The following is a 25143-nucleotide window of genomic DNA, read 5'->3' on the forward strand; positions in this document are numbered from 1 at the left end:
ATTCACATGTTTTTCGGTTAAAGAAAAGAAAAATGCTGAATTTTACAGATGTTAAAAAATTCAACTTAATATTTATTACTCCTTAGAACAATTGAATAAATAATCTTTTACGTGTTCTATAAAATATACTTAAAGTTCTAAAAAACCAAATGTCTCAGCGTTCCAAAATGTTTAAGAAGTCACAAATGATGACTACAGAAAAGCCATCTGCTTCGGAAATTGAAATCATAGAAAGTTATGGTGAAGATAAAGGAATAGATGAATATGAAACGTTATTTTTAGAGCAAGATGTGCCCGAACCGGGTGCGGTAAGTAGCACTGTTAGAATATACTTATTTACGAATTAGAAATGGTTTTGAAAACAAAAAAATCATCTGCCGTGAACGTACACGACCTTTTATTACTAATATTATCTTGGGCCTAACTCATTATTATTCTTCAAACTCATGATATTTGACCCATATTCGTTTTAAGAACCGTACACTACGCCGAAACGTAACCTTCACCGAAAAGCAACCCCCCCCCAACCAATACGAAGTTTATAGTTTAGCTTCGTTCTTGTGAAGGAATTTTAAATTAAAACTCTCTTTTAACAGTACATGCAATCCCCCTTAACAAATCTCAAGAAGTAGGCCCGACCTTTAGTAAAAATAGCACTTTACACAGTACCTACCCTCAGAAGTTCTCTTCATTACTTGAAAACGTTTTTTGTATTCTCATCGATGCCTTAATACTTCAAAAAATAATTTCAATTATAAAAAATGCTGTGCTAATTTTGCCTTCAATCTTGTTTACCGAAGTCAACAAAGTAATTCTAAAAACAGGTAGGGAATTTAATTAATAAAAGATGAAATTCTGGTATACTTTTCTTTACTCAATAAAGACAGATAGAAAATTGGGACTTTTTAATTAATAAGTACTGTGGGTATAACAAAAATCTTCGCGTTTACGGTTGCTTCACATTAATCAATATTAAATACACAGTTTATTCTTCAAAGTAAACCGATACTTATGCAATTCATTTCATTCTTCTTTGGTACCCCAGTGATTCTTGGGAGATAAAGAATTCAACCTACTTGCACCTCGTCTTTCAAAACAAAATTTTTACTTCGCTTAAAAACCTACCACGTGGAAGGTTCGTATAGTTTATTGCGCCTTTGTATGTTGTTTATTAAGAAAAGTCAATAGTTAACGATAAAACAAGAACATTTTCTAGTTGTGAATGAATGTTTTAGCTAAAAAATAAATATTTTTTAGATACAACTTCAGTCTAGCTTAAAAAAGTGGTTTCTTTCCAATAAAAATTCTGTTAGATTGTGGAAACTGTTTTCACTAAAAGAAAAAAAAAATTATATGTGACTTGGTTACAGCCGAAATTTAATAGTACATTTTATCAGGCAGTAAAGACTACTAATCTATGTGGTAAGCAAATATTTTCCTTGCCTTGAAAGTTTTTGTACTGGTGCCTCTAATTGCCCCTTGCTTTTCATTCACAAGATGAAGTGAATCTCTCTAAAGTGTCGTAAGAATCATAATCTTAAGAGAAGAATACAAAGACACGTAGATCTCCTTTACTGAGGTAATGTGAGCGTAATGCTCCCCACAGTGTTACTCTTACGTTTTCTTGGAGAGAAATAGAATGAACACATCTCTCGTTGCGGAACCATTTCGTTTAATTCTCTCTGATACCCTGCCTGCGACAACTCTTCTATCAATTTTGTGATATACTTTTGGCACATAGGTCTATTCTCAAGCAATAGCTTCAAAATGTTTTGTCGCTTATCAAGTTCTTTTGTTTGTAAGTTGAATTCTTAATTGCAGGTCTTCTCTTCCTTTAGTATTCTTCTTTTTTGGTGTTCTTTCTCCCTCCTCTTTGCTAGTTTCGTCTCTTTCTGTGGCTACAAAGGTAGTGTCATCGTCAAATAGAATTGCTTTGCCTGAAATTGAAGTATTAGGAACAGAATAGATACTAATGTAGATTTTAGCACAGCACGGTGCTTCCTTTAAATCCTTTAGATGTTCCTTGAGAATCACATTATGTACGAAGAAGAGCCTTGGGTTGTGTTATAAGTAGGATACGGAAAATATTTTATCTCCAGCTCATTAAATTTTTAGGCAATCAGAAGCGAAGTAAATTCTAGCATTTCTTTTCTTTCAGAACGCATGGATCTGGTCCATTTTCACTGAATATAGTTTAAATAACTTGTCCATCGAGAACCAACTCGAATTGGGTATAAATAAAAGTAATGTAGAAATAAGCAGGGACTTATGTTGAACTTAATATTCAATAATTAAACTCTCTTTCGTTATTAATATTTATTAATTAGTTAATAGATAGCAGACTGTACAAATATGTGAAATGGACAGAGACGGAAAACTCCTGGAGATTGTTACAAATAGAGGCCATTGAAGTTGTTGAAAAAAAGAAAATTAGCGATGTAATTGTTTCTAAATTTCGAGATTCCTTTGCTGGAGAGATGCTCTACGAATTGAATAAACAACAGCCAATATCAGCGGAACTCCAGGAGAAAAAATTGGACATTATCAAGTAAATATATTATTAGAATAATAAATTGGTATTAACCACTTCATCTTAATCGAATTTTTCCTATATAACAGTTTTAGAACCTTTTTTATGCCCAAAAAGTGATGCTAAGTTTAAGGAAAATCAAAAAGTGACGCATTTAGGATATCTCAAAACATTGAACAAATTGACTCTTAATATTGGGCGATCAATGGTAAACTGATCTCATTAAAACAGCTTATTTTGCAAAAATGTCGACTTTAAAATATTTTCTAGATTCATATGATTAGAAGCTTTCACTTGTACGCCGGCTTTCAGTGCCTTATTAAACTCATATGACATATAATAGTCAGATGAACGAAAGTTAATGGTGTGGTAATGTAATAAGCTTTGTATACACACTAACTGCAAACTGCTTGGAGGACAACAATTTTCCCAAGTGTCGCTATAATTGTTCTGAAGGGAACTTTGATGATTTCATCCAAAACCTTATTGACGGGACCTATAGCGACACCATCAAATTCATCTTCGGCAATTTTTCGATTTTGAGTTCTGTAGACCATGAATTCCAGAAATAGACAGACTGATCGGCAGATAATCACAAACCTGCACAAGCAATTATAGAATTTGTAAAAAAAATCACAATGTGGACTTCAAAATGAATAACTTGAATTGAAAATTTAGTCCTATCATAATTAATCCCCTCATACTTTATAAATAACTAGCAAAGTAATAACTACCATTAATAGCATAAATTATGTTTTACAGAAAAAACTTGATGTTAAATGAATTTCCTAACTCGTATGAAAGACTAAATTACTACGTTGATGACATAGTAAAATTGATTGATGACTGTAGAAAATCCAACCCTGACGGAATTATAACCTTACCTTTACTTGTGTTTAAATCACCTTTACTAAGGTTTACACATTGTCAGGTAATTGTATTTTTTTTTTCATTTTTAGGAAATTCAACTGGTAGTTTAAGTTCGGAACTTCTCCCGGATGTCTAAAATTTTGTGAAATATTAATATGTTCGTGAGAAATTTCAAAAATGTTACGTTTTCTAATGTTTTTTATTTAAGTAATAATAAAAAATTGATTTTTCTTTTAGATATCATTAATGAATAATTGTCTATTAAATTGTGAAAATCTACAAGCACTAATTCTTGCCTCAAATTATATAACTGATTTTCCTGGATCATATCTTCCCAGAAATCTTAAGATGTTGGAACTATATGCAAATCTCTTGTATAAGATTGATTTGCTTTGCACAGAGCCTCCACAAAGGATGGTCTATCTCGGTCTCGGAAGAAACTTCCTAAGTCTAGGTAATTTGTAATCCCATTTATTTTGTTTAAAATGTTGCTGTAAGGTGACAACAACTCGAATATTGTAATGAGAGAAATTGAGAGATCTGGTGAGTGTTTCACACCAGATCAATTTATAAGTCCTGAAGATAGAAATATTTCTGAAGTAAATTAGAGTCTTCAGAATTTATAAGAATCAAAACCAGCCTCTAAGAAATAGTAGTTTAAACTTTGATCAAAATTGTTTTAATAAATTCAGATTTAATCTTGTTTATAGAGAGTGAAACAATAAACTTATTACTATTTCAACATCTATGTCATTTGGATTTAAGTGATAACGATTTTGAAAATATGGATGAATTGCTGGAAACGTTGCCCAAATTGCTTAAACTGCAATCACTGCAATTAATTGGCAATCCTTGTTCAGTACGGTATATAACTGATATTCTCTATTTAATATGGTTTATTATTATTATTTTTTTCTAATTTTAAGACCTTTTTTACGTTTGTTTAAATATTTATTTTTAATGACAGTTAGCTATGAATTATGTGCGAAAAATTCAAACCGCATTACCTACACTTTCCTTTTTGGATGGTGAACCATTAAATTCTACGCTTGTATTCGAGAAGGACAAGAACGAAGCTTATCTAGGAGGTGATGCTTGCTTACAAGTGCACGTATTTAGAATTATGGGCTTCAGAACGGATCGAAGATCGAAAAAAGTAACTTTTAATTTAATACTTTAATAATTTGCACTTTCTCTCATTTCTCAAGTAAATAGAAACATTTTAATGGTGTCGAAAACTTTCGAAGTAGAATTTTTTAACGGAATTACATTCGTTACTTGGGTAGGGATAGTAAGGCGAGTAATGATATACTATTTTTTTTTTTTTTTTTTTTTTTTTTTTTTTGGCGCATCAACAGCTGAGGTCATTAGCGCCCGGAGCTTTTTCCAGTGCACTGCCGGCCTCTGGACAGTGTTCTCTCGTTACAGACAACACTGTCCATCACCGGACAGTGAGCTGTAAGAAGCTCCTAGGAAGAGAAAATCTAAGGGTCAGCTGCTGGATTCGAACCCGGGACCTCCGCGTGGGAGTCCAGTATGCTAACCCCATAGCTAATCCCTTCCCTAATGATATACTATTGTCGCTGATTTTATTCGTCTTAGCGCGCATGTTTTTTTTTTATATATTACTGACTGGTTTTGGAATTTCATCCATCATTAAGTTAACTAATCAGTTTGTGGTAGAGGGTTTGACGTATCTGTGTTAAGGTCTCGATTCTAAAACATTACCTATGCAAAAAAATGTACAATCTCCTTAATTTCATAAGTTTATTTCATTATTTTTTAGGTGTTTCACTGTTCATTAACATTTTAAATAACACCATACAAACCGTAACTAAAAATAAAAAGAACAACATTGCTACAATTCGAAAAGAAAGACGAGTGACGTCACTTAATTTTTTGTTTTCTAAAAACATTACTTTTTTTTGCAATAAAAATGTTATTACTCAGAAAGTTTTAGTCCGAATTCGATTCTAATGACACGATTAGATAGACAGATAGATTTTTTTTAAAAAATTTACACCATTTCGAAGCATAAGTCATTCTCCAAACAGCCTCAATCTTCCTCCTGGATACTGGAAAAATAAAATTAATCGAAATTTTTAAGAAAACTCAGTAGGCCCTTATGTGATCATTATCAGACCCAAGGAGCTGACCCTTTTTATAAAAGTTTTCTTGTCTAATTGGCTTTCTATGAGAAAATGTGGGCTTTCTAACGGTTATCATTTTCCAGGATTCCTTTTATCTTCGTATGAGAAATTACGTTTGTTTTACAAGAAAACGTGTTCACGAGCACTCAACAGTGTTGGTTAATCAAGTTGTTTAATTCATTGAAAACTCTTTTAGATGGGACTAGTAGTCAAATTTTTAAAGTAGATTGTCTTAAAATAAGGAAGTCAAAGGTTATAAATTGCCTTTTAAACATTTACTTCTGATTTCACTGAAATATTTGAGAAAATGTTAGGAAATATTTTAGGAAAAACTTACCACTCAAATGAATCTGGGCAAATATATTAATATATTTTATTGGAAATATTTAGTTGAAAATAGGGTAAACAGTTAAAATTGACGTAGCTTTAGGGTATGAGGAGGCTAAGTTTTAAGCCTTTAGTAGGAATTAGTTGATGGTAGAGTTTCAAATCAAGGTTGCTTGATTTGATCGGACAGCTGTGAATCTTATATCGCTCAGGCAGAAGACTGAATTTTCAATCTAAGTCGATTATTGTTTGTTTTGGGTGTAATTTTGGAAGGGGTAGCTATGTGGGCTTATCGGCTTGGATAGCTTAGGGTTTACCTCCCCCATGGCGAATAGTAATATCCTTATTTTCTTTATTAAGAGAAATCCAGTCTTTCAAACGACTGTCAATAAAAATCTTCTTTATAACTCTTTAGCAAGATTTATGATAAAATAAATAATAAATTATATAGGGAAGGGATTAGCTATGGCGGTTAGCTTATTGGATTCCCACGCGGAAGTCCCTGGATCGAATCCAGCTGCTGACCCTTAGATTTTCTCTTCCTAGGAGCTTCTTATAGCTCACTGTCCGGTGATGGGCAGTGTTGTCTGTAACGTCTGTCCGGAGGCCGGCAGTGCACTGAAGAAAGCTCCGGGTGCCAATAACCTTAGATGTTGACGCGCCTTATATAATAAACAAAATAATAATAAATTATAATTTCTTTTAACAGAAAGTTCCCAATCAGAAATTTCGAATGGAAATAGAATTACCTTTGTTGGATATGGACCTTAAATATTATGAAACTCAACTGTCACTTGCAGGAGAGTCTGCTGATCATATTCAACTAGAAGAAAGTATCCCATTTGATGAGTGGTACGCTCCCAGACCAGTAACCCCGGAGTTATCCTCTGGAGAACTAAAACTCCAAGGAGGAACTAAGAAAACAGGGAAAACTAAAACGAGAAAACCATCTAAAACCGGTAAAACTGTTAAAACTAGAACCAGTACAGAAAGTGCAAAAGCTGCTAAGCAAATGCCAAGGAAATTACTAAAATCCAAAGAGGAAGACATCAGAATGATTGAACAAAGATACAATAATTATTTATCCAGAGACAGAAGAAAATTACCGGTTAAAACGAAATTTATTTCGGACAGTGTTAAGTTCGCAAATTTGATTGAATTTAAGAATCCATGTATAGAAGTGCCTGTACCTTGGTATATGTTAAGAAAACTAAGAGATACTTTGAGAAGTACTGTCATCCTGAGGCTTATCGAAGTTGAGGTTATTGTTATTTTTATGAGAACCTACATATAATATATTTAAAAGCTCTGGCCCCTACTTTTGTTCCCTTAAATGCGACTTCACTAATGTACAAACAGTGTTCCTGTAAATTCCATTTCCTGAAACAAGTTATCAGGTGTCAATTTTCTTCTTACCACCTTTTCTCAAGTTACTGATTCGCTAATTTTCCTCTTAAATTCTTTCCTTGAATATTGTTTCTGGAAAGTTTTCCAAAATGTCAAGTTTATCACCAAAGTCCATTTATTATACAGAAAAAATTATATTAAAGTCAATTAATATTTTTTCTCTAACTCAGAATTCTGAAAAAAAAATCCTGGAAAATTTAAAGATTTATCACCAGAGTTTGTTTTTAGTTCCTGGAATTAAGAACTAAAAGAAGATATTCTCACCTTAATCTGTTTATTTCCAGAATGGAAACGTGAAGAAAGCTAAAAAGAAAAACGTGAAAAAGAACAAAAAGGACAAGAAGGACAGTGAAAAAGAGAAACTTACTAATTCTGTAAGCAAAATTAAAAATATCATTTCTAATTTCTCTTTTACTAGATATTAGATAAAAGAAAGTATTGCGATTGAGTTAAATTTTCGATTTCGATTATTTAGCAGCTTTATTCTATTATTTGCTTGGTATAGGTTTTCTAGCTAATCTTTTCACGGAGTGTATGCACTTCTTGCAAAAGTCCGTCTTGACTGCAGCCTCACTTCATTACAGTGATTCAAGTGAACACAGTGCATGTGCTTCAATTTTGATACAAAACTACGCAATTGATCATCTGACATTAGGCAGTTTTGTTTTTTTCTTTTTTTTGCTAAAACATCAAAGCAATTATACTTGACAAGTTTTTTGTAGTTGGGACAAATTTCTATTTATTTTCATTTAATTCTCTTTTTACATTAATATTTAAATTTTATAAGCGCTGTTTTTCTCGTTTTAGTGCATTACTTGAGAATACTTCATTATTATTATTATTTATTAATTTTTTTTTTTTGTTACTATCCCAGATTTTCTGGTATGTAAAAGCAAAGTACGGACTTTCATGACTATTTTTGGTCAACTATAAATTTGCAGTCGATATGCCAATATGATCTCACTCGCCCTTCCTTTTTTTTTTGCAGTTGAATGTAAATATTTCGCTCAAATCTCAGAGCTGGAGTGGCTGGTGTGCAGTTCTAATGGAACTATGCCAGTTGCCGAAAGTACCCCTCTGACGTCTCTGCTTCTCGCAGCCTTTTTATTTCATTCTCTAGATTAGTATTTTCTTTTTTCTCTCTCTCTTTTTTGAAACTTGAAGAAGAATTGTTAGTGCTCAATATTTACTTTATTGAGCTGACTGAAATAAGTAAACACGGGTTATCACAGTAGATCTCTTTGAGGAGAAATCTACGTCATACAAAGAGTACTTGTTTTAAATATAAAATTTGAGATGTTCAATAAAGCAACAGTTTTTTGAGTAATGTGAGGCAGTTCTTGTGAAAAAACTGCAGACATTGGTTTCTCTAATTACTTTATTTTAATTTAAAAAAAAAAACCACTCCTACAATTAATTACAAAATTTATAATTGCTAGTTTAAAAAAATGGTACATTTCATAACAAACAATATTTTTTGGGGTTTATCGATATTAAGAGGCAAACTCAACTCATCACACAAACTCATATGTACATATATGAGTACATACATACACATTAAACTCTCTATAGTTCCTTCTATTATACGCCATGAACTGTAGGGTATTATTACCAATGTGTGAAATCAGTGAGAATCACAAATGATTTTGTAATTTAAAATTCCATGTTTGAAGTAAATTGACCACAATTTTGTTGATTCTCCTGATTGATTTCTTTTACCGTCTTTTTGCGTTTTGTCTAAAATTGTTTTTTTTTTTTTAAATTGATTTTATTAAGGGTATTTCTAGTAGGTTAAATTTCCTACAAAGGTCCTTGTTTATTGTAGGAAACCTGTAAAATAAAGCCTATAATAAATAATTAATAAAACCTATTGTACAGGTATTTATTTTCTGTACATAATAAAAAAAAAAATACAGATTTTAATTTTTTAATAATAATTAATTAGATGATTAATTTCGCAGGAAGAAACAGAATCCGAACTTAGGACAGTTGCCAAAATTGCAGTACCTTTGGAAGTTATAAAATGGAATGTAAATCATTTAGGATATATGTGGGATATTAAAAGATTTTGCGTAGCAAGGCCTTATCCGCACATTGAGGTTAGTAAAAAAAAAATTAAGATTTTATTGACTCTTTAACAAAAACTAAAAGCAAATGAAGTACTTGTAAGTAGTTGTTGTACAAGATTATGGGGTCCGTGGTTTTAATATTGTTAATTTTATCCTTTAAAGATAGCATCCTTGTTTTTTTTTGGGGGGGGGGGGGGGTTCCATCCATCTTTAGGGATTGGATGGACAATCAGGACGGTCTCCTGGGTACCAATGTAGGGGAGGCGTTGAGAACAGTGTGTTACATTTTCTTACTCTATTTAATTAGAGAAGGTATTGTATTCGTGCTGTTTTTTGAAATTTTAACAGAAATATTCCTGTTAAGGTACTTTTCGTCACAAACAGTGTGAGTGCGTGAAGGTATGTATTCATCGTAACTCGGATACTAAAAATCTTATGTTTAAATTTAATATTTAGCTTAGATGTTAGCATACAATAACACAAAAAGGTTTTAGTCAAAATTGTTGGAAAGTATCACATTACTGAATCATTTTTTAAGAATTTTCAAAATCTGCTCCGTTTCTTCTTTAAACAATGAGGATCTATATAACTTTTATTAGCAGTATTTTTCCCAGAAAATTCTTATTAAGATTACAACTAGAAATGGAAGTGGCTAGCCATTTTTCTGTAATTTACGTTACCATCTCCCTCTTGTACCGTTAAGGGCGAAGGAGTTCAATTTATAGCTAAAATGAGTTTTAGCCTTAACCGAAAGTAATTTTTATACAATGGATGGTTCACTTTCTCGAAATTGGCTTTTAATTGTACATTCTTTTTGGTGACTGATTCATAGTTTCAATAGGATGAAAAAATAATTGCCATTTCAGTCTTAATAGAATTATTCTGCCGAGCTTTCTGACCTAGGGACTAGGTCATCTTCAGGGCTAGTTTACAAAGTAATATTTTTACATTACAGGGTTGGTGTGTCTTCTGTCTTGTCTGTTCACTCAGAACAGAAGATAGAAGACACACCAACCCTGTAATGTAAAAATATTACTTTTTAAACTAGCCCTGAAGATGACCTAGTCCCTAGATCGAAAGCTCGCCAGAATAAATGGATCACGACTGAAATGGCAATTATTTTTTCATCCTATTGGCTTTTAAGCTTTTCTGTTAACTTGGTGTATGCGTTAGATACATATAGATTTGTCACATGTACTTACTTCCTTGTAAGATTATTATTTCAGAATAATGCATGGTTTCAAACTGTATAAAGTTTGTAGAAATTAAATATGTCTCAAAAAGTTAGTTCGAAGAAACTTTTTAAGTTAGAACATTGTGCATACTAGAGCAAATCGTATTATTTCATTTTTTTTTTTTTTTTGTGATTATATTTATAGATTTTCAATTTAATATTATTTTTCCAGTACAAATGAACACGGTAATTCGTTTTTGTTTAAATTTACGCTCCCTCCCATAAAATTAAATTCCAACTTTACAGTTGTAAAACATTTACTAGAAGTTTTGAATATGTATGTATATTAATTATATTAATTTATATTACTACAAAATTGAATTTTTACAAAAATCATTCGCTGTTCATTAACTTTTTGAAACACATGTTTACCATCCTTCCATTGTAACACAAGTAACCTCCCTCACTCAGTTCAGAAAGTGTTGTGGCCGAAGGAACAAGGTCGGAAGACATACACCAAACTTACTAATCAACTTTAAAGATGGATGAAATCGGTCAGAATTAGAAAAGAAACATGCTTGCTACGACTGATAAAATCAGCGATATTTAATTAAATCTGTTGGGCTCCGTAGTAGTATCAGGTGAAACCCTTCATCAAACCTAGTGTTGAAACAACTCACCCTAAGTCCTTTAGGCATCTTACCTAATCAAATACGGTAAGTCCAGAAAACATCTCAGTATAGTGCAATTTATGTTTATTGTTATATGTATTTCAAGTGACTTCTCGTATCATATACTAGTTAACCTGAATAAAACAAAATCTTATTTGTTTTCCTTTAAATATTAAAGTGTCCATGTTGAATTTAAGTGGTTTTTTTTTATTATCGTTGTAACCATGATACTCAGATGGGATTTATCAACTCAGATCCACTTTGCACTTCACGACAGAAGAGTTAAAAGTCTCTCTATTTGATTGTAGTGCTATCTCTAGTTTGCGAAATAAGATCTTTGGTATTTTGAGACGAAAGATAACGCACTTACTGAAATAACAGAAGGTTTCCCACTTCTCCCCTGGGTTTGCTAAATAAAAGTAAAGTAAAGTAATCGCCTATTTTTTCAGGCGGGGCTTAACGTCCAACTACCAATTAGGTGTCGTGGACGGAGGCGAATGCAAACGTACTTTACTGTAAATTTCTTTTATTAACCATTAAATAAAATCCAAGGCCTAAAGACCGGGAATCGAACCCAGTACCACAATACATATTAGCTTTGCAGGTCTCGCCTCTAACCGCTCGGCTACCGTGGCGCCTGGGTTTGCTAAATATGCATCGTATATTTGTGATAATCGCGCATTCCAATAAAAATTCCATCGCTGCTCTGTCACCAGTGAGTGCATTGCTAGTATAGAGGGATCTTTACTTTTATACCATCATTGCTTAGAAGACGGATAATCCAAGATAGGGACTCCGATTCGGCACTTAAGAACAGTGGTAGTTTTGTCACTTAATGGGCAGAAAACATCTACCCTGTCTGATGTTTGCAGATTGCTGGCAATGGAATAAATCGTATTATCTTCTGCCATTACTTTTTCTTAGTCACTGTCCCATAATGAACTTTTGGAATTACAGTAGACGGAGTATTGAATCAAACGTTTTGTTAAACTCGAAGATGTCCACTAATAGTGGACTGTATAAGTTCTATTGTAGAAAGGACAAAAGTATGTTCAAAAGCCTGTTAGTTCTTCTGTGCACGTGCAAATGAAGGGAAAATCGATTACTACAGGTAATCTCTATGAATAATTGGAATTTCTCCATTCAAGTTGGAGAATGAAGCGCTCAAGGCTTGAAAGTCTTAAGACCAAAGACAACTTAGAAAGCCATCTCCTGCTGTCATGAAGTAGTCGTTTTCTGGGTATCGTTCAATTCACCTTTGCTTCAATACTAACCAAATCCTATCTCCATGTCTTGGGGCGAGTTCTTCATTCCACCGTTTCAAAATATTATCATTTTCTATAATTTGATAAACTCTGATAATTTCTATTGTAATAATTTTTATATTGCAGAAAGTAAAGTACAAAATTGGGAAAGATAAGACTAAATTGTCAAAGAAGAGCAAAATTATTAAAGAAGGTAATTTATAAAATAATATAATTGATGATTTTTTGTTTTTCTATTAATTATAATTGTGTTTTTTCGATTTTTTTTCACTTTCTCGTAATCTGCTAATGAGAGTAGGTATTGTAATCGTCCAGTTTTCAGTGGAAATATCCGTTTTGAGGTCCCTGGAATCAGAAAAAGGGGATTTTCTTAATCACTGTGAGGTTGTGTTGTCACATATATCATTCATTTCTCAAAGAAGAAACATCGCAAATAGTTCAAATTTGATATTTCGGTTAGGTGTTAACACAGGACACTAAAATAAGGTTTTAGTCAAAGTCAGTAACCAAAAGTACCATTTTACTAGACAAATTTGTATTTTTTTTTTTCTAAAAACCGGTTTTCCCGATTTTCGTTAATCTTGTATAATGTAGATCTTTAACTTTTATCTGTAACATTTTTCCAGGGAAATTCAACTACTTTCAGTATTTTGGGAGAGGTTTTAGACTTTTTTTAACGTGCCATTACTGTTATTGTACTGTCTTGATTCCTGTATAGTGATAGTAAGAATCAAATGTGGGATTTTTTTTTCCATCATGAACGAAATCTCCCGTGTACTCATTAAGTGGGATTAAATGAGGTGCTAAACTCGAGTATGTAAAAAATTAAAATTACTTAATCTGAAGAACCTCAATGGGTTATTCATTTTTTTTTGAGATTTTCTCCAAAACACTCCTAGGATCATCTGTAAATTTCGTTTACATATATACATTTATTTATTGTTTTCCAAAAAAAAGGTTTCTAGGGTAGTTATTTGCTAAGGTGAGGTTGTCATAGGCTTGTCTGTTGTTGATATTTCAGTGGTGCTCTGTTTTTCTAACTGTTAGTAATTGGTAAGTTAGGATCTTGAGAATAGTAAGAAAAACTCCCGGGACTTCACTAGAATTGTTTGTTTTATATTTAAGAAATAAAGAGATTTTTTTTTTCATATTTTTTATGGACAGAGGATGAAAAAGAAATTGTGCGAGAAATCCCACCATACTTGACGTGTCATTTTGGAGTTGGACTAAAAAGGTTAGATCAACATATTTTTTGTCTATCTAAAACGAAATTGAAAAAATGAACATTTTTTCTCTTTTTGACTCGTCAAAAGCTTTTGAATCTCTGCAAAGCATTGCTCATCACACATGATTTCGTGTGTATCTGAGAAGCATTTCTAATTTATTTCTACTGCTTCATAATAGGAATCTTAGGTAACATATGCATGAAGTAATAAGGTGTGTAATTAATAATTAACTGTAACTAGGTAGGCTAGGTGAAAGACTGTAATTTAAGAGGATATTTTTTACAGAGATACATAGGTGGTTATCTAATAAAAGTAACCTAAATTTTTTGAACCTAATCTAAAGAAAGATTATTTAAATTAATTTCCTAGTGTATAAAAAAATAAGAATACAAACAAGATCACCAGATAGTGAGCTAAAAGAAGCTACTAGCGAGAGAATCTAAGGGCTTTTAGCTAGATTAAACTCGGACTTAGCTAACCTTTCCCTTTTTGTACTATTGTTAGAGTTTTAGTAGGTTCTAATCAGGTAATCATTTAACATTGTTTCAACTGTATTTTTTTTTATTAAATTTTTTAAACATTGTGTCAACCTAAAGCTATTTACAAGAAATAATAATTTATTTCTGATTCCATTGTTTGACACATGGACTTAATACCAAAAATCTTGACTAACATTTGTTCTTCCACACAGTACGTAGCCATTAACAAGTTACACAATGAGTTCAATAACATTCCTTACTCAGTCCGAGATCTACATTGGCATATTCCTTGGCACAATACTAAATGTTTTTAAAAAAATTATCAAGATATATCTTTATTTCGCTTTTATACAGTAGCATGAAAGTAATTGTGCTTATTGTGTGTAAGCGTTATTTTGCATGGTAGAATATTTATAAGTAACTAACTTATTTCATTAAATTCCAGGGAACAGAAGGAGATTAGACTTTCAAAAACTTCCAAGAAAGCCAAAACAAAGAAAATCAATTATAAGAGGTAAGAACTTTTGAATGCTATGCACATCCGACAATCTGTTACTTATAATTGAACTTGTTAAACTTAGTGTGTTCTGCATATTCATTTAAAACTTGATCAGTTTTTATTTGAACTTTTAAATGAAAATCGACTTAAGAAAAGTTCTGTTTTAGAGTAAGTAACCCTTCGACCACTAAGTTTATTTATTAATACTATCTTCTATTACTAGTTTGGAATTGTTAATTCTCATTCAGACGCATTTTTCTCCGACACTACTCGTTTATAGATAACATGCTTATTGTTTTACCAATTGTAAAACACAAAAAAATTTGAATTAATATCTATTACCATGTAAATTATAATGGTAATTTCAATATAGCAATGTAAATTTGTTTCATGTAACAAAACAGCATTTCTTCGGGCGTACCCTTTCACTCTTTCCGGAGAGTAACTCTCTTATTATTTTCATCTGGTAGTCTTTCTACAAGCCCAAGTAGCTTATTCTTTCTGATTTAATGAAACGTATGTATATATCTTCATGACATATCAGGTTGTTCAATTCTTGATTTGGACGTAATCCGTCAAGTTTCTTGCTATACTCCTCCAAATATACATTTTGCTCTCGAAACGTTTGGTTTACTACTTTGTGAGTCCTCGACTCTGCACCGTTGGAAACGACGATCAGGGCTTCATTCTGATGGGTTATGATAAAAGAGTCGATTTGAACAATTTTCAGAGGCCGTAACTGCCTTGTTACCCAGTCATTATTCACATTTATAACATTTAAATTTTATTTAAAAAGAAAAATGCAGTAAGTAAACAGAAAAGTCCCAGGGCTCTTCAAGTTTTTGTCACTTCGTGAAGAAGCATTGCTTCTACGTCTCCGATCAAACGGGTTGTTATAAGAACAACTCCACATGAATTTTTGGATCTTATTTAAAAATCGTTTTTTTTTCTCCCCCAAATTCCTTATTATTTTACTTCATGTCTTTGGAACCACTTAACTAAAAACAATGAGAATTATGGAAATTCAAATATTTTATCTTACTCCTCAAAATTTCCAATAATTATCTAATTATCTCTGTAAAATTTTTCAAATAAAAACTTTTGAATTATATCAGTACCCCGGAGGTACACAACACTATGTCCAATTTTAAATTTTTTACAGGAGAGCAAATGAAAGAGTTTTTTCGCGGTTTTTTCTAACTTATAAGCCCTCGGGAGTTATTTTGCTTAAATCTTTGGTCGATAATAAGTAACATAGATGCACCATGAGTGATGGTTAGGTAATAAAAATATTCAGCAAGAGAACTAGTCCCTCCAATGAAGGTCTCCTGTATTGCTAGATGAAATAATACCCTCCTTTATACTATTTAAAGCACAAAGAACCGTAAATCTGTCTGAAAAGTAGTACTTTATTTAAAAGATATAACATCCCTTCAACCCAAGAGTTCCCTTTTATTGTCCTGGAAAAAATTGAGACTCCCATCTCTATAATGCATCCTTAGAAAAATGTTTTCGCATGATTTATTCATTAATTTATGTATTCATTATTCTAGATCAACTCATGGAAACAGGATGAACAAAATGGAAACGGCAATGCTTGGATTTTTAGAAAACCTATCTAAAGAAGGTGAAAAACAGTTTTATCAAACAACGCGCAAATCTTCTAATAGTAAAAAGTGAATTATTTTGTTTTCTTTCTCTTTCTGAAATTATCTTGTATTCATGTTTACATAATAAAATAAATTTAATATTTTCTGTTTGTATCTTTCATACATTTATTTAAGATTCATTTTTTTACAAAAGCGCAAAAGCAATGCAAAAAGTTGTCAAGTGTTGGAGCATCATTAAATTAGAAAAATAAATCATTAATTAGTTCTCACCTGCATGCACCATCAAATTATACATTGTTATTTAAATTAGACCAGTTATACTGTTGCATAAAATAAGTTTATTTAGTTTAAATAAGTTTATTTAATAGACAACATAAAATATTTAAAAAATATGGAGTGCAAATGATTTTTCCTTACTTTAATTAACTAGGTGCTTATATTTAGGAACATTAAAATGAAAATTCCCCGAATTGTTATTTAAATAAAAACATTTTATCTAAATTCAGAAAGAGAGATAAAAAGAAAACATCTTGGATTTTATTCCTTGTAGCGAGCATGTTTGTTATATTCCAGATCGGTTTCGGACTTGTATACATAGATACATGTGAGATTGATAAATCATTTTGGTGTAGAGATTTCTACATGTGTTTATGTTTCCGTCTCGCACTACACTTGCTGACTAAGTGAGAGGGAGTACATGAACAAAGCACATTAAAAAAGCATCAATATACTTGTATTTTAGATTTTCTTTACTGTTTTAAAGAATTCTCTCTTAAAGATTTTATTTACGCATTTGTTTAATAATTAGAATCTAATATCAATTTAAAAAAAAAAAACTAAGTGTAATCTTGTGTTTCCTGCAAAAATTCATATGCGCCCCCTCATACAAAAATACAACTCCAACTTTACAATTCTAAAACATTTTAGCATGTCCTAAACGTACAGTTCACTTATACATGTACTAAGTTTCATTATTTTTACAAAATGTTTTACAATTAATAACATTTTTAATAACACTCATTTGCACAATGTAACCTTCCTCACACAGTCAGCAGTGTAGTGTGAAACGGTAACGTAGCAGAAGTAGTGTCTCTTAACCAAACCGATTATTCTAGTATTGACAAAGAATAAAAGTCCGCAACCAGTAAAGAGTTGTAAGTGGTGTACTTTGTATGTTAAATGATTAATTATACGTTTCAGGTATACCACTGAGGGGTGAAGTTGATCGCCTGCTCGTGGAGCCTCCTGCGTTAAAGTAAACAACAACAGCTCACCAATCTGATTGGGTCATCAGACTATCTCAGGAAATAGAAATCCAATTACCTATAAAACTGTGAAGGTCTTCAAGGCAAGTGTGAAATAACAAAAATACACAAGAATTAAATACATACAATCAAACCTGTTTTTGTGAAGTCTTTTTTATGCTGTATCGAGATTCTACATATTGCATCAGCCAATTTCATAGTAATTGCTGAAATAAAACAACACACTTTAATTAAAATCGTGCTGGAAAGCCTGAATGTGTTATCAATAGGAATGTAACCGAAAACTCGACCACGTTATCATCAGAAATCGTTGCTCTACCTCTTAACATCTACGGAGAAGGTTTTGATACTTCCAGCGAAAATAATCTCACCCGAATGATCAAAGACGAAATCGTAAATGTTAGTGATATTATCAATAACTTAACAGATCAAGAAGACGGACAAGAAGAACCGGTTTCTATGACAACGGATAAAATATATACAAGGATCCAGTTTATGCGTTCCCTATTTACCACAAAAAACAACAACAGTACTTGGCTAAATTTTACTTCACAGTTTAAAAAAAAAAAATGAGCATTTTAAATGTAGTATATTGTGATATCTTGTAACCAGTATGTAACCTCCCTCACTTTGTCAGCAGATGAAACGTGAGTCGGGAATGTAGTTGAAGTACACTTCGCCAACCAATGTCTATTAAAGCTGATTGTTAATCGTCGACTGATAATGGATGAAAAACCCAGCCTTTAAGGAATATAATTAACAGTGTACTACGACGGACAAAATCAACGAGACTACATTTTACTTACAGGTAATAAAAAATAAATATTAATGCTAGTGGTATTTCAGAATAAGTTTGTTTTGAGATATTATTAAAATAATTATTCTTTCTTTAATTACAAACATACTCCTCAAAATGAAAGAGGGGTTTTAGTGAAGATAATTTTTGTTTTGTTTTAATTTGAAATTTGTATTGGTTAAATATTCTTACGTGATGTACGCCTTATTTTTGATTTCCATAACTTTGGTCACAAAGATAGCTTATTGTTAGTATTATTTTTATACATTGTGAAAACTATCTTGTAAAATATCGTGAAAAGCGTCAAACTTCGTTAATGCTCTATGTAAAAATGCAATCTATTAGACAGCATAATTTTTATTTTTTAGTATTTACGTTTATTAGCTAAAAGTATATTATGTAAAGTAAGAAATTCAAGTTTAAATGTATTTTGTTGATTAATAGCCTGTTGAAATGAGCACAGTGACAGACCCTGCAGTCCAGGAGCTTCTATCTTGATCTCGTGCGTTTCAACAATTTCCCAGGTAGCAGCCTAGTATTGCTCAGCTTTCATCAGGAAATGATTACCTCCCTTCTTTACATCCAGCTGCATGCCCATATTATTGGTACTGCTTATCAAGTCTGTTATGGAGTATTGGAAGTAAAGGATATGTACTTACTACTCTGGGGGCTATGTTGGACTGTTCTTCAGGTATGTTATCTATTTTTTGTTTATACGTTCTGAGTATTACAACATAAACTAAAACCTTTTTCTCTGATAATGTTATCCTTTAATCAAAATCTGAATACTGGCGAATGCTATAGCATTTTAAATAAAATGAAATCATTCTTCAGCCAGATTAAGTCTTTTTCAAAAATAATCACGCTGCATCCGATCAAATTATTTTTTAATAATTATAAATTTTCAAAAAAGATGACAATTAGCCATTTTTATTGAAAACTGAATATAGAGTGGTTTATTTTGGTTGCTAGTACTTGAGCTGTTTGTTAAGAGATTAAGATTAACAGAAAAATCCTTCGATCATACTTTTTAGGTGTAAATTAAATTATAATTATTAATGTAATATTCCATTCCATTATCTTGTGTTTTCATGTATGGGCCATTCCAGCGCTTGTAACACTAATTTCTTAATTTAATTTCATGACAAAAAAAATTGAAAAATGATATAAATGCGGGTTGTATTTTTCAATCAAATTAATCTTGTTATCATAAATGTATTTTTTGGAAATGCATACATATGTTTCACTCTTATTGAAATTTAGGTTCTTTAAAAAATTATTTTAATCTACATATCACTGCTTTAGTTGAATTTTTATGAATAACGTTTTCCCATAGTAGTAGATGTTGTATGTATTTCTATTGCATTTATGATTCAAATTAAATATTTTGAACGTCTATCATGGAAATTAAATGAAAATGGTTTATTTCTGTTGTAACAAACTAAGTAAACCAATGGTTTAAATTTATGGCAATAAGTGAAACTTGACTAGAACAAGTTTAATATCAAAGTAAAATTGAATCATAGGAGTAATTTAAGTTCAAATAATTTGCTGTCTCAATATTTTAAAATGCAACGAGTTCATTCTAAAAGGCTGGTCCGTTTTAAGATTTAAACATTTATCTTTTTTTTCAATTTATTAGTTTATTCCAGTAAGATAAAACTGTATCTTTAAAAAAACAGTTGGATTATTTGTAGAATCATTGACAAGAATGCTTTTTTTATTCAAGATTAACTCTTATAAACATTATTTCATTGAATAATGATTTTCAGATTGGAAACAGCTAATACTATAAATACTATCTGCAAAACCGTCCATTAACTGAAGTGGAAATGAAAAAGACTTTGAGAAAACATCAATCAAATGAGTAAGTACAAACAACTTTTGTTATGAATCAATTACTGTACCATTTAGGTGTACGTAATTTGCAAGTTTCTATCACAGTATTAGTTATTATATGATGTTTTTACTTTCGTTTTTAAAAAAGAAAATGTATTAGGAGAATAAATAAAAATCTTTAATTAAAAAAAAAAATATTTATTTGCATACCTATTTTGTTTTTACATAGACTTAGTATTTTACAATCGATTATACCATAAATAAATAAAGTACAATAAGAATAGCTAAAAAACGTTTAAACTTAACACAGAAACTTTAAATAATACAGAAATTAAGGTAAAAAAAAATAAAAAATAAGTTTCAGAAACATCCGTCAGAGGGTGCCACTTATCAGGCAGGTGAGAAAATAGTTCTGAAAAAATCCGTCCAAGAGCGCCACTTATTAAGCAGGTGAGAAAATAGTTCCAGAAATAGCCACTAGATAGCAGCGCTATAACCTTCCCCCTATATATACGGCAACAGAACAAATTCTCGTACACTTATCACTTTAAAATTAACCTTATTTAATTAAGTAAAGGATTTGTTGTAGAATTTTATTTAAAATACTCTATTATATATTTACACATGTTTTACGATTCATTACATATAACATATGGTATAACCTCCACCATGTAACCTTCCTCATTCAGTCGGTAGTCGACAAGTACAGTGTGCAGTCGAATTATCTACTTTAAGCTATCAAATCTACTTTTTGATGGTGATTGTAATTATGAAACCGAATAGATACAATAAACACGTGGGCTATGTTGGATAAAATCAAAGTTATTATCCAGGATTGCGGGCCTAACAACATTTGGACTTTATACATTTCAATAAGGTATTAATTTTGTAGGTATTTAATTTATAGTTCAATACCCCGGAGGTACACAACACTAAGTCCAGTTTTTCAAAATTTATTTTTTTAATGTTTCTAATACAATATTTCTTTTTTTATTAGCCAACCATCACTTATGGTGCAAATGAAAAACCTCTTTCATTTGCTCTCCTGTAAAAAATTTGAAATGTGAGTGTTGTGTACCTCCGGGGTACTGATTTATAAAATATTGTTATATTCTTTTAAAATGATGTGTATAGTTCAGATGTCTTTGAAGTAGATCTGAATGCAGCAGTTTAAACTGCCAACTAATGCTCACCACTGTCATTTTGAATATTAATGATTGCAGAGGTATGTAGTCAATTCCAACTTGAAAAAGCTACCAAAACTGCTGTTAAGAGTGCTCTACTGGCAAGGTCGAGAACTACTCAGCAATTATTAGTTCTCAGTTCTTCTGCTAGATCGCATGGGTATGTAGAATTTGTTTTTAATTTCAAAGAAACCTTATTATTTCAGCATTAATGTTTCGTACTTTAGGTAACCTAAATATATGCATAAATTATATATTGAATAAAAGATAAGTTGAAAGTAATTGTAACAATGAAATAGTAATTATTTTTTTAAAAGTAAGGTTTTATTGTAATTCGTACCAATTGCATTCCAAACTGTTTGTTAGACATTTCACTGATTTAGAATTATTATAAATAAGGGCTTCGTATTGTTGACTTTTTCATAGTTTCACTCAAAATATACAAATAATATTTGTTAATACGAATATATTTGGTGCTTGTTGGTGTGTTCAAAGAACACTTATTGGGCAAATGCCTGTTACATTAGCACATAATAAATAGAAAAATGTCTAGTAGACAGATTGACACAAAAGAAATAGACAAATAATTAGTATTAATAAATTACGCTGTATTTTTTCAGTTCATGCTGTGCTAACATCAATGGGCCTTTTGTCAACTTGCAGCCACGTTAAGCTCAGCTTTTACCTGAGATGAATTTTTAAGGGTCCTTCTATAATTTCAGCAGCACTGCAGTAATGCAACAAAAACTAAAACTTTTTTTATATTATACTTTTTTTATTACTGAAAAAATAGTTTTAATTTTTATTGATTGTGGATAAAGTTTTAATTGAAAAATACAACACCAAGTTGGGCTAATAATTTTTTAATTCATTTTCATAAAAATAATTTCATAATAATAATGTTAGTAGATTGTGTGTTATATTTTTCCATTTAAATTAATTTTATTCATAAGGAACAAGTGTGTATTTTGGAAATATATTTATTTCATTACCATTGGATGAAAAGATTTAAGTTAAAAAAAAAAAATCAATTCTTTAGTTCAATTACAGTCTTCTTTGTTTAATCTATATAATATACTTACATATGTATATTGTTATAGATGTTTTTCTTAATGCTAGGTAAAACTTTATAAAATATTTTTACAAATTTTGAATTATTGAATGTTGCGGTTGACATGGTAACAGCTAAACATAATCACACCAATTTTACGCCACGCCTGCAGATATCTATTATTCACAGTTACCATTTTAAAATTTACCTTATTTAATTAAGTAGAAGGATTTGTTGTTGAATTTTATTTAAAATACTATATATTTACACATGTTTTACGATTCATTACATATAACATATGGTATAATCTCCACCATGTAACCTTCCTCACTCAGTCAGTAGTCATGTGTAGTGTGTAGCCGAGATCTCAACTGTAACTATTAAATCTACTTTTTGACGGTGATTGTAATTATGAAACTGAATAGATACAATAAACACGCGTGCTATGTTGGATAAAATCAATGTTATTATCCAGAATTGAGGGCGTAATAACATTTGGACTCCATACTTTTCGGTAAGGTATTAAAATGATGGCAGGGATGTGAATATGTAGTCAATTCCAACATGAAAAAGGGACAAAAACTGCTGTTAAGAGCGCTCTACTGGGGAGGTGGAGAACTACTCAGCAATTATTAGTTCTCAGTTCTTCTGCTAGATCGCATAGGTATGTAGAATTTGTTTTTAATTTCAAAGAAACCATGTAATTATTTCAACATTAATGTTACCTACTATAGGTAACTTAAATATATGGACAAATTATGTATTGAATAAATGACGAGTTGAAAGTAATTGTAACAATGAAATGGTAATTATTTTTTTAAAAGTAAATTTATTGTAAATCGTACCAATTGCATTCCAAAATTTTGCTTAAAACACATTTCACTGATTTAGAATTATTAAAAATAAGGGCTTTGGATCGTTGAATGATCTAAAATTTGATATTTTTCATAATTTCACTCAAAATATATAAATATAAATTAATACGAATTTATTTGGTGCTTGTTAGTGTGTTTAAAGTACACTTAATGGGCAAATGCCTGTTACATTAGCACATAATAAATAGAAAAATGTCTAGTAGACAGATTGACACAAAAGAAATAGACAAATAATTAGTATTAATAAATTACGCTGTATTTTTTCAGTTCATGCTGTGCTAACATCAATGAACCTTTTGACAACTTGCAGCCCCGTTAAGCTCAGCTTTTACCTGAAATGAATTTTTAAGGGTCCTTCTATAATTTCAGCAGCACTGTCATAAATATGAAGTGATTCGCATCCAGGTAAGTCTTATCTTATTATTTATTATGTTCAGAGTAATGCAACAAAAACTAAAACTTTTTTTCATATTATACTTTTTTTTATTACTGAAAAAATAGTTTTAATTTTTATTGATTGTGGATAAAGTTTTAATTGAAAAATACAACTTATTTTAGTTGAGCTAATAATTTTTTAATTCATTTTCATAAAAATAATTTCATAATAATAATGTTAGTGGATTATGTGTTATATTTTTCCAAAAAGGTTTAGGTTAAAAAAAAAATATCAATTTTTTAGTTCAATTCCAGCCTTTATTTAATCTTTATAATATACATAAAGTGTTATAGATAAATTTCTTAATGCTAGGTAAAACTTACTAAACATTTTAATTTAATTTAAATTTCCATAAAATAATAATTTTCAGAATCAATACTGGTGATACCCAGAGTACTGCTTGCAAAACCGTCATCCATGGGAGCCAAAGTGATAAAGATGTAAAAGATCAATCCAATATGAATGTACCAACAAACATTGGATAGGAAGCTATAAAAAAAAAGTAAGTAATTATTGTACGTAATACGCATGATTTTATCAAAATTAAGAGTTGCATGTTAAAAAAATTAAAGTCTTTAAAAAAAAAAAATTATTTTATTTTCCATTTAATCTGTTAATGAATATGAAAAAGTAAAATAAAATACGAAAAAAATTGAAAATATTTGATTAATATTTCAAAATTATGTAGAAAATGCGAAAAAATAAAAAGGATAACCTAAAAGGAAGGTTACAGAGTCTAGAGAGTGGTAGAAGTAAAAAAGATAACCAAAGAGGAAGGTTAAAGATGGCTGGCAGTAGTCGTGTGAGTGTGCAAGAGCAATAGACAGCTGGAGCGATCTAGTGGCCACTGGATCAGGTGAGTGAACTAGTCCGCCATCTTGCTCTGGGTGGGTATATAACTAAGTTCGTTGGAAGGGCGGGGCAGGGTGGGGAGAACCGTCGAAGCGACAACATCTCCCTACCATCATGATTCTATGAGAGAGAGGTGATGGATGTTAGACTAGATAAGGTAGATATGTTTGGAGCGACGAGCGATCTACTCCCCTGCATCACTCAAGTCGTACTGACGAAAATTTGTTCTGTTGTCGTATATATAGGGAAGGTTACAGCACTCTACCTGGTGGCCATTTCTAGAACTATTTTTACACCTGTCTGATAAGTGGCGCCCTCTGACGGATTTTTTTGGAACTAATTTTTTACATGACTGATAAGTGGCGCCCTCTGACGGATTTTTTTGGAACTAACCTTTAATTTCTGTTTTTTACCTTAATTTCTTTATTATTTTAAGTTTTTATGTTAAGTTTTAACATTTTTTAGCACTTTTTTTGGTATTTGATTAATTTATATGTATTTTTTGATATCATAGAATATGAAATACTGAGACTATGTAAATGTAACAAAAAAAGAGGATGCAATAAAT

General features: G+C 31.0%; 2 protein-coding genes and 1 long non-coding RNA gene across 25 annotated transcripts in view; 1 reads left to right on the forward strand and 2 right to left on the reverse strand.

The window, feature by feature from the left end:
* Positions 1–75: 75 nt before the first annotated feature.
* Positions 76–25120, forward strand: LOC141455726 (uncharacterized). Of its 13 annotated transcripts, XM_074131027.1 has the most exons (23): positions 923–1135; positions 1258–1422; positions 2159–2243; positions 2328–2548; positions 3293–3461; positions 3638–3854; positions 4111–4259; positions 4368–4556; positions 6587–7138; positions 7569–7658; positions 9246–9383; positions 12590–12656; positions 13628–13697; positions 14614–14682; positions 16221–16294; positions 17478–17625; positions 18183–18350; positions 18783–19029; positions 20111–20205; positions 20536–20627; positions 21401–21521; positions 21982–23692; positions 24094–25120. In XM_074131027.1, exons 4-16 carry the CDS (start codon positions 2478–2480, stop codon positions 17534–17536), a joined length of 1914 nt encoding a protein of 637 aa, XP_073987128.1. In that variant the 5' UTR covers positions 923–1135; positions 1258–1422; positions 2159–2243; positions 2328–2477; the 3' UTR covers positions 17537–17625; positions 18183–18350; positions 18783–19029; positions 20111–20205; positions 20536–20627; positions 21401–21521; positions 21982–23692; positions 24094–25120. The 13 variants fall into 13 exon arrangements, with proteins under 13 accessions (XP_073987131.1, XP_073987133.1, XP_073987123.1 ...); XM_074131020.1 differs by lacking the exons at positions 923–1135; positions 1258–1422; positions 2159–2243 and adding an exon at positions 82–308 and having other exon boundaries at positions 21982–23076; positions 23555–23692; positions 24094–24230; XM_074131029.1 differs by lacking the exons at positions 923–1135; positions 1258–1422 and adding an exon at positions 691–824.
* On the reverse strand, positions 2302–3399 carry LOC141455732 (uncharacterized). The gene is made up of 2 exons (XR_012459416.1): positions 3265–3399; positions 2302–3130 (listed from the first exon to the last, which is right to left on the reverse strand). It is a non-coding gene; the product is annotated as an uncharacterized lncRNA (long non-coding RNA).
* Positions 23959–25143, reverse strand: part of chinmo (Chronologically inappropriate morphogenesis) — a 41462-nt gene continuing 40277 nt past the window's right edge. For all 11 annotated transcript variants that reach the window (XM_074131041.1, XM_074131043.1, XM_074131039.1 and 8 more), the window contains one exon: positions 23959–24212. The gene's annotated coding sequence lies outside the window, so the exon portion shown is untranslated. The remainder of the gene's footprint in view (positions 24213–25143) is intronic.

The sequence above is a fragment of the Rhodnius prolixus genome, unplaced genomic scaffold (assembly GCF_049639745.1).
Source record: "Rhodnius prolixus isolate KJV_2025 unplaced genomic scaffold, Rpr scaffold_4, whole genome shotgun sequence".
In the NCBI taxonomy this organism is placed as follows: domain Eukaryota; kingdom Metazoa; phylum Arthropoda; class Insecta; order Hemiptera; family Reduviidae; genus Rhodnius; species Rhodnius prolixus.

What these genes read in the sequence shown, in the direction of transcription:
- LOC141455726 (XM_074131019.1), top strand. Translation starts at nt 150, where the DNA reads ATGTCTCAGCGTTCCAAAATGTTTAAGAAGTCACAAATGATGACTACA. An exon ending in TGAGGCTTATCGAAGTTGAG is followed by an intron (nt 7,139 to 7,568) that starts GTTATTGTTATT and finishes GTTTATTTCCAG; the next exon opens with AATGGAAACGTGAAGAAAGC. An exon ending in AAGAGAAACTTACTAATTCT is followed by an intron (nt 7,659 to 9,245) that starts GTAAGCAAAATT and finishes TTAATTTCGCAG; the next exon opens with GAAGAAACAGAATCCGAACT.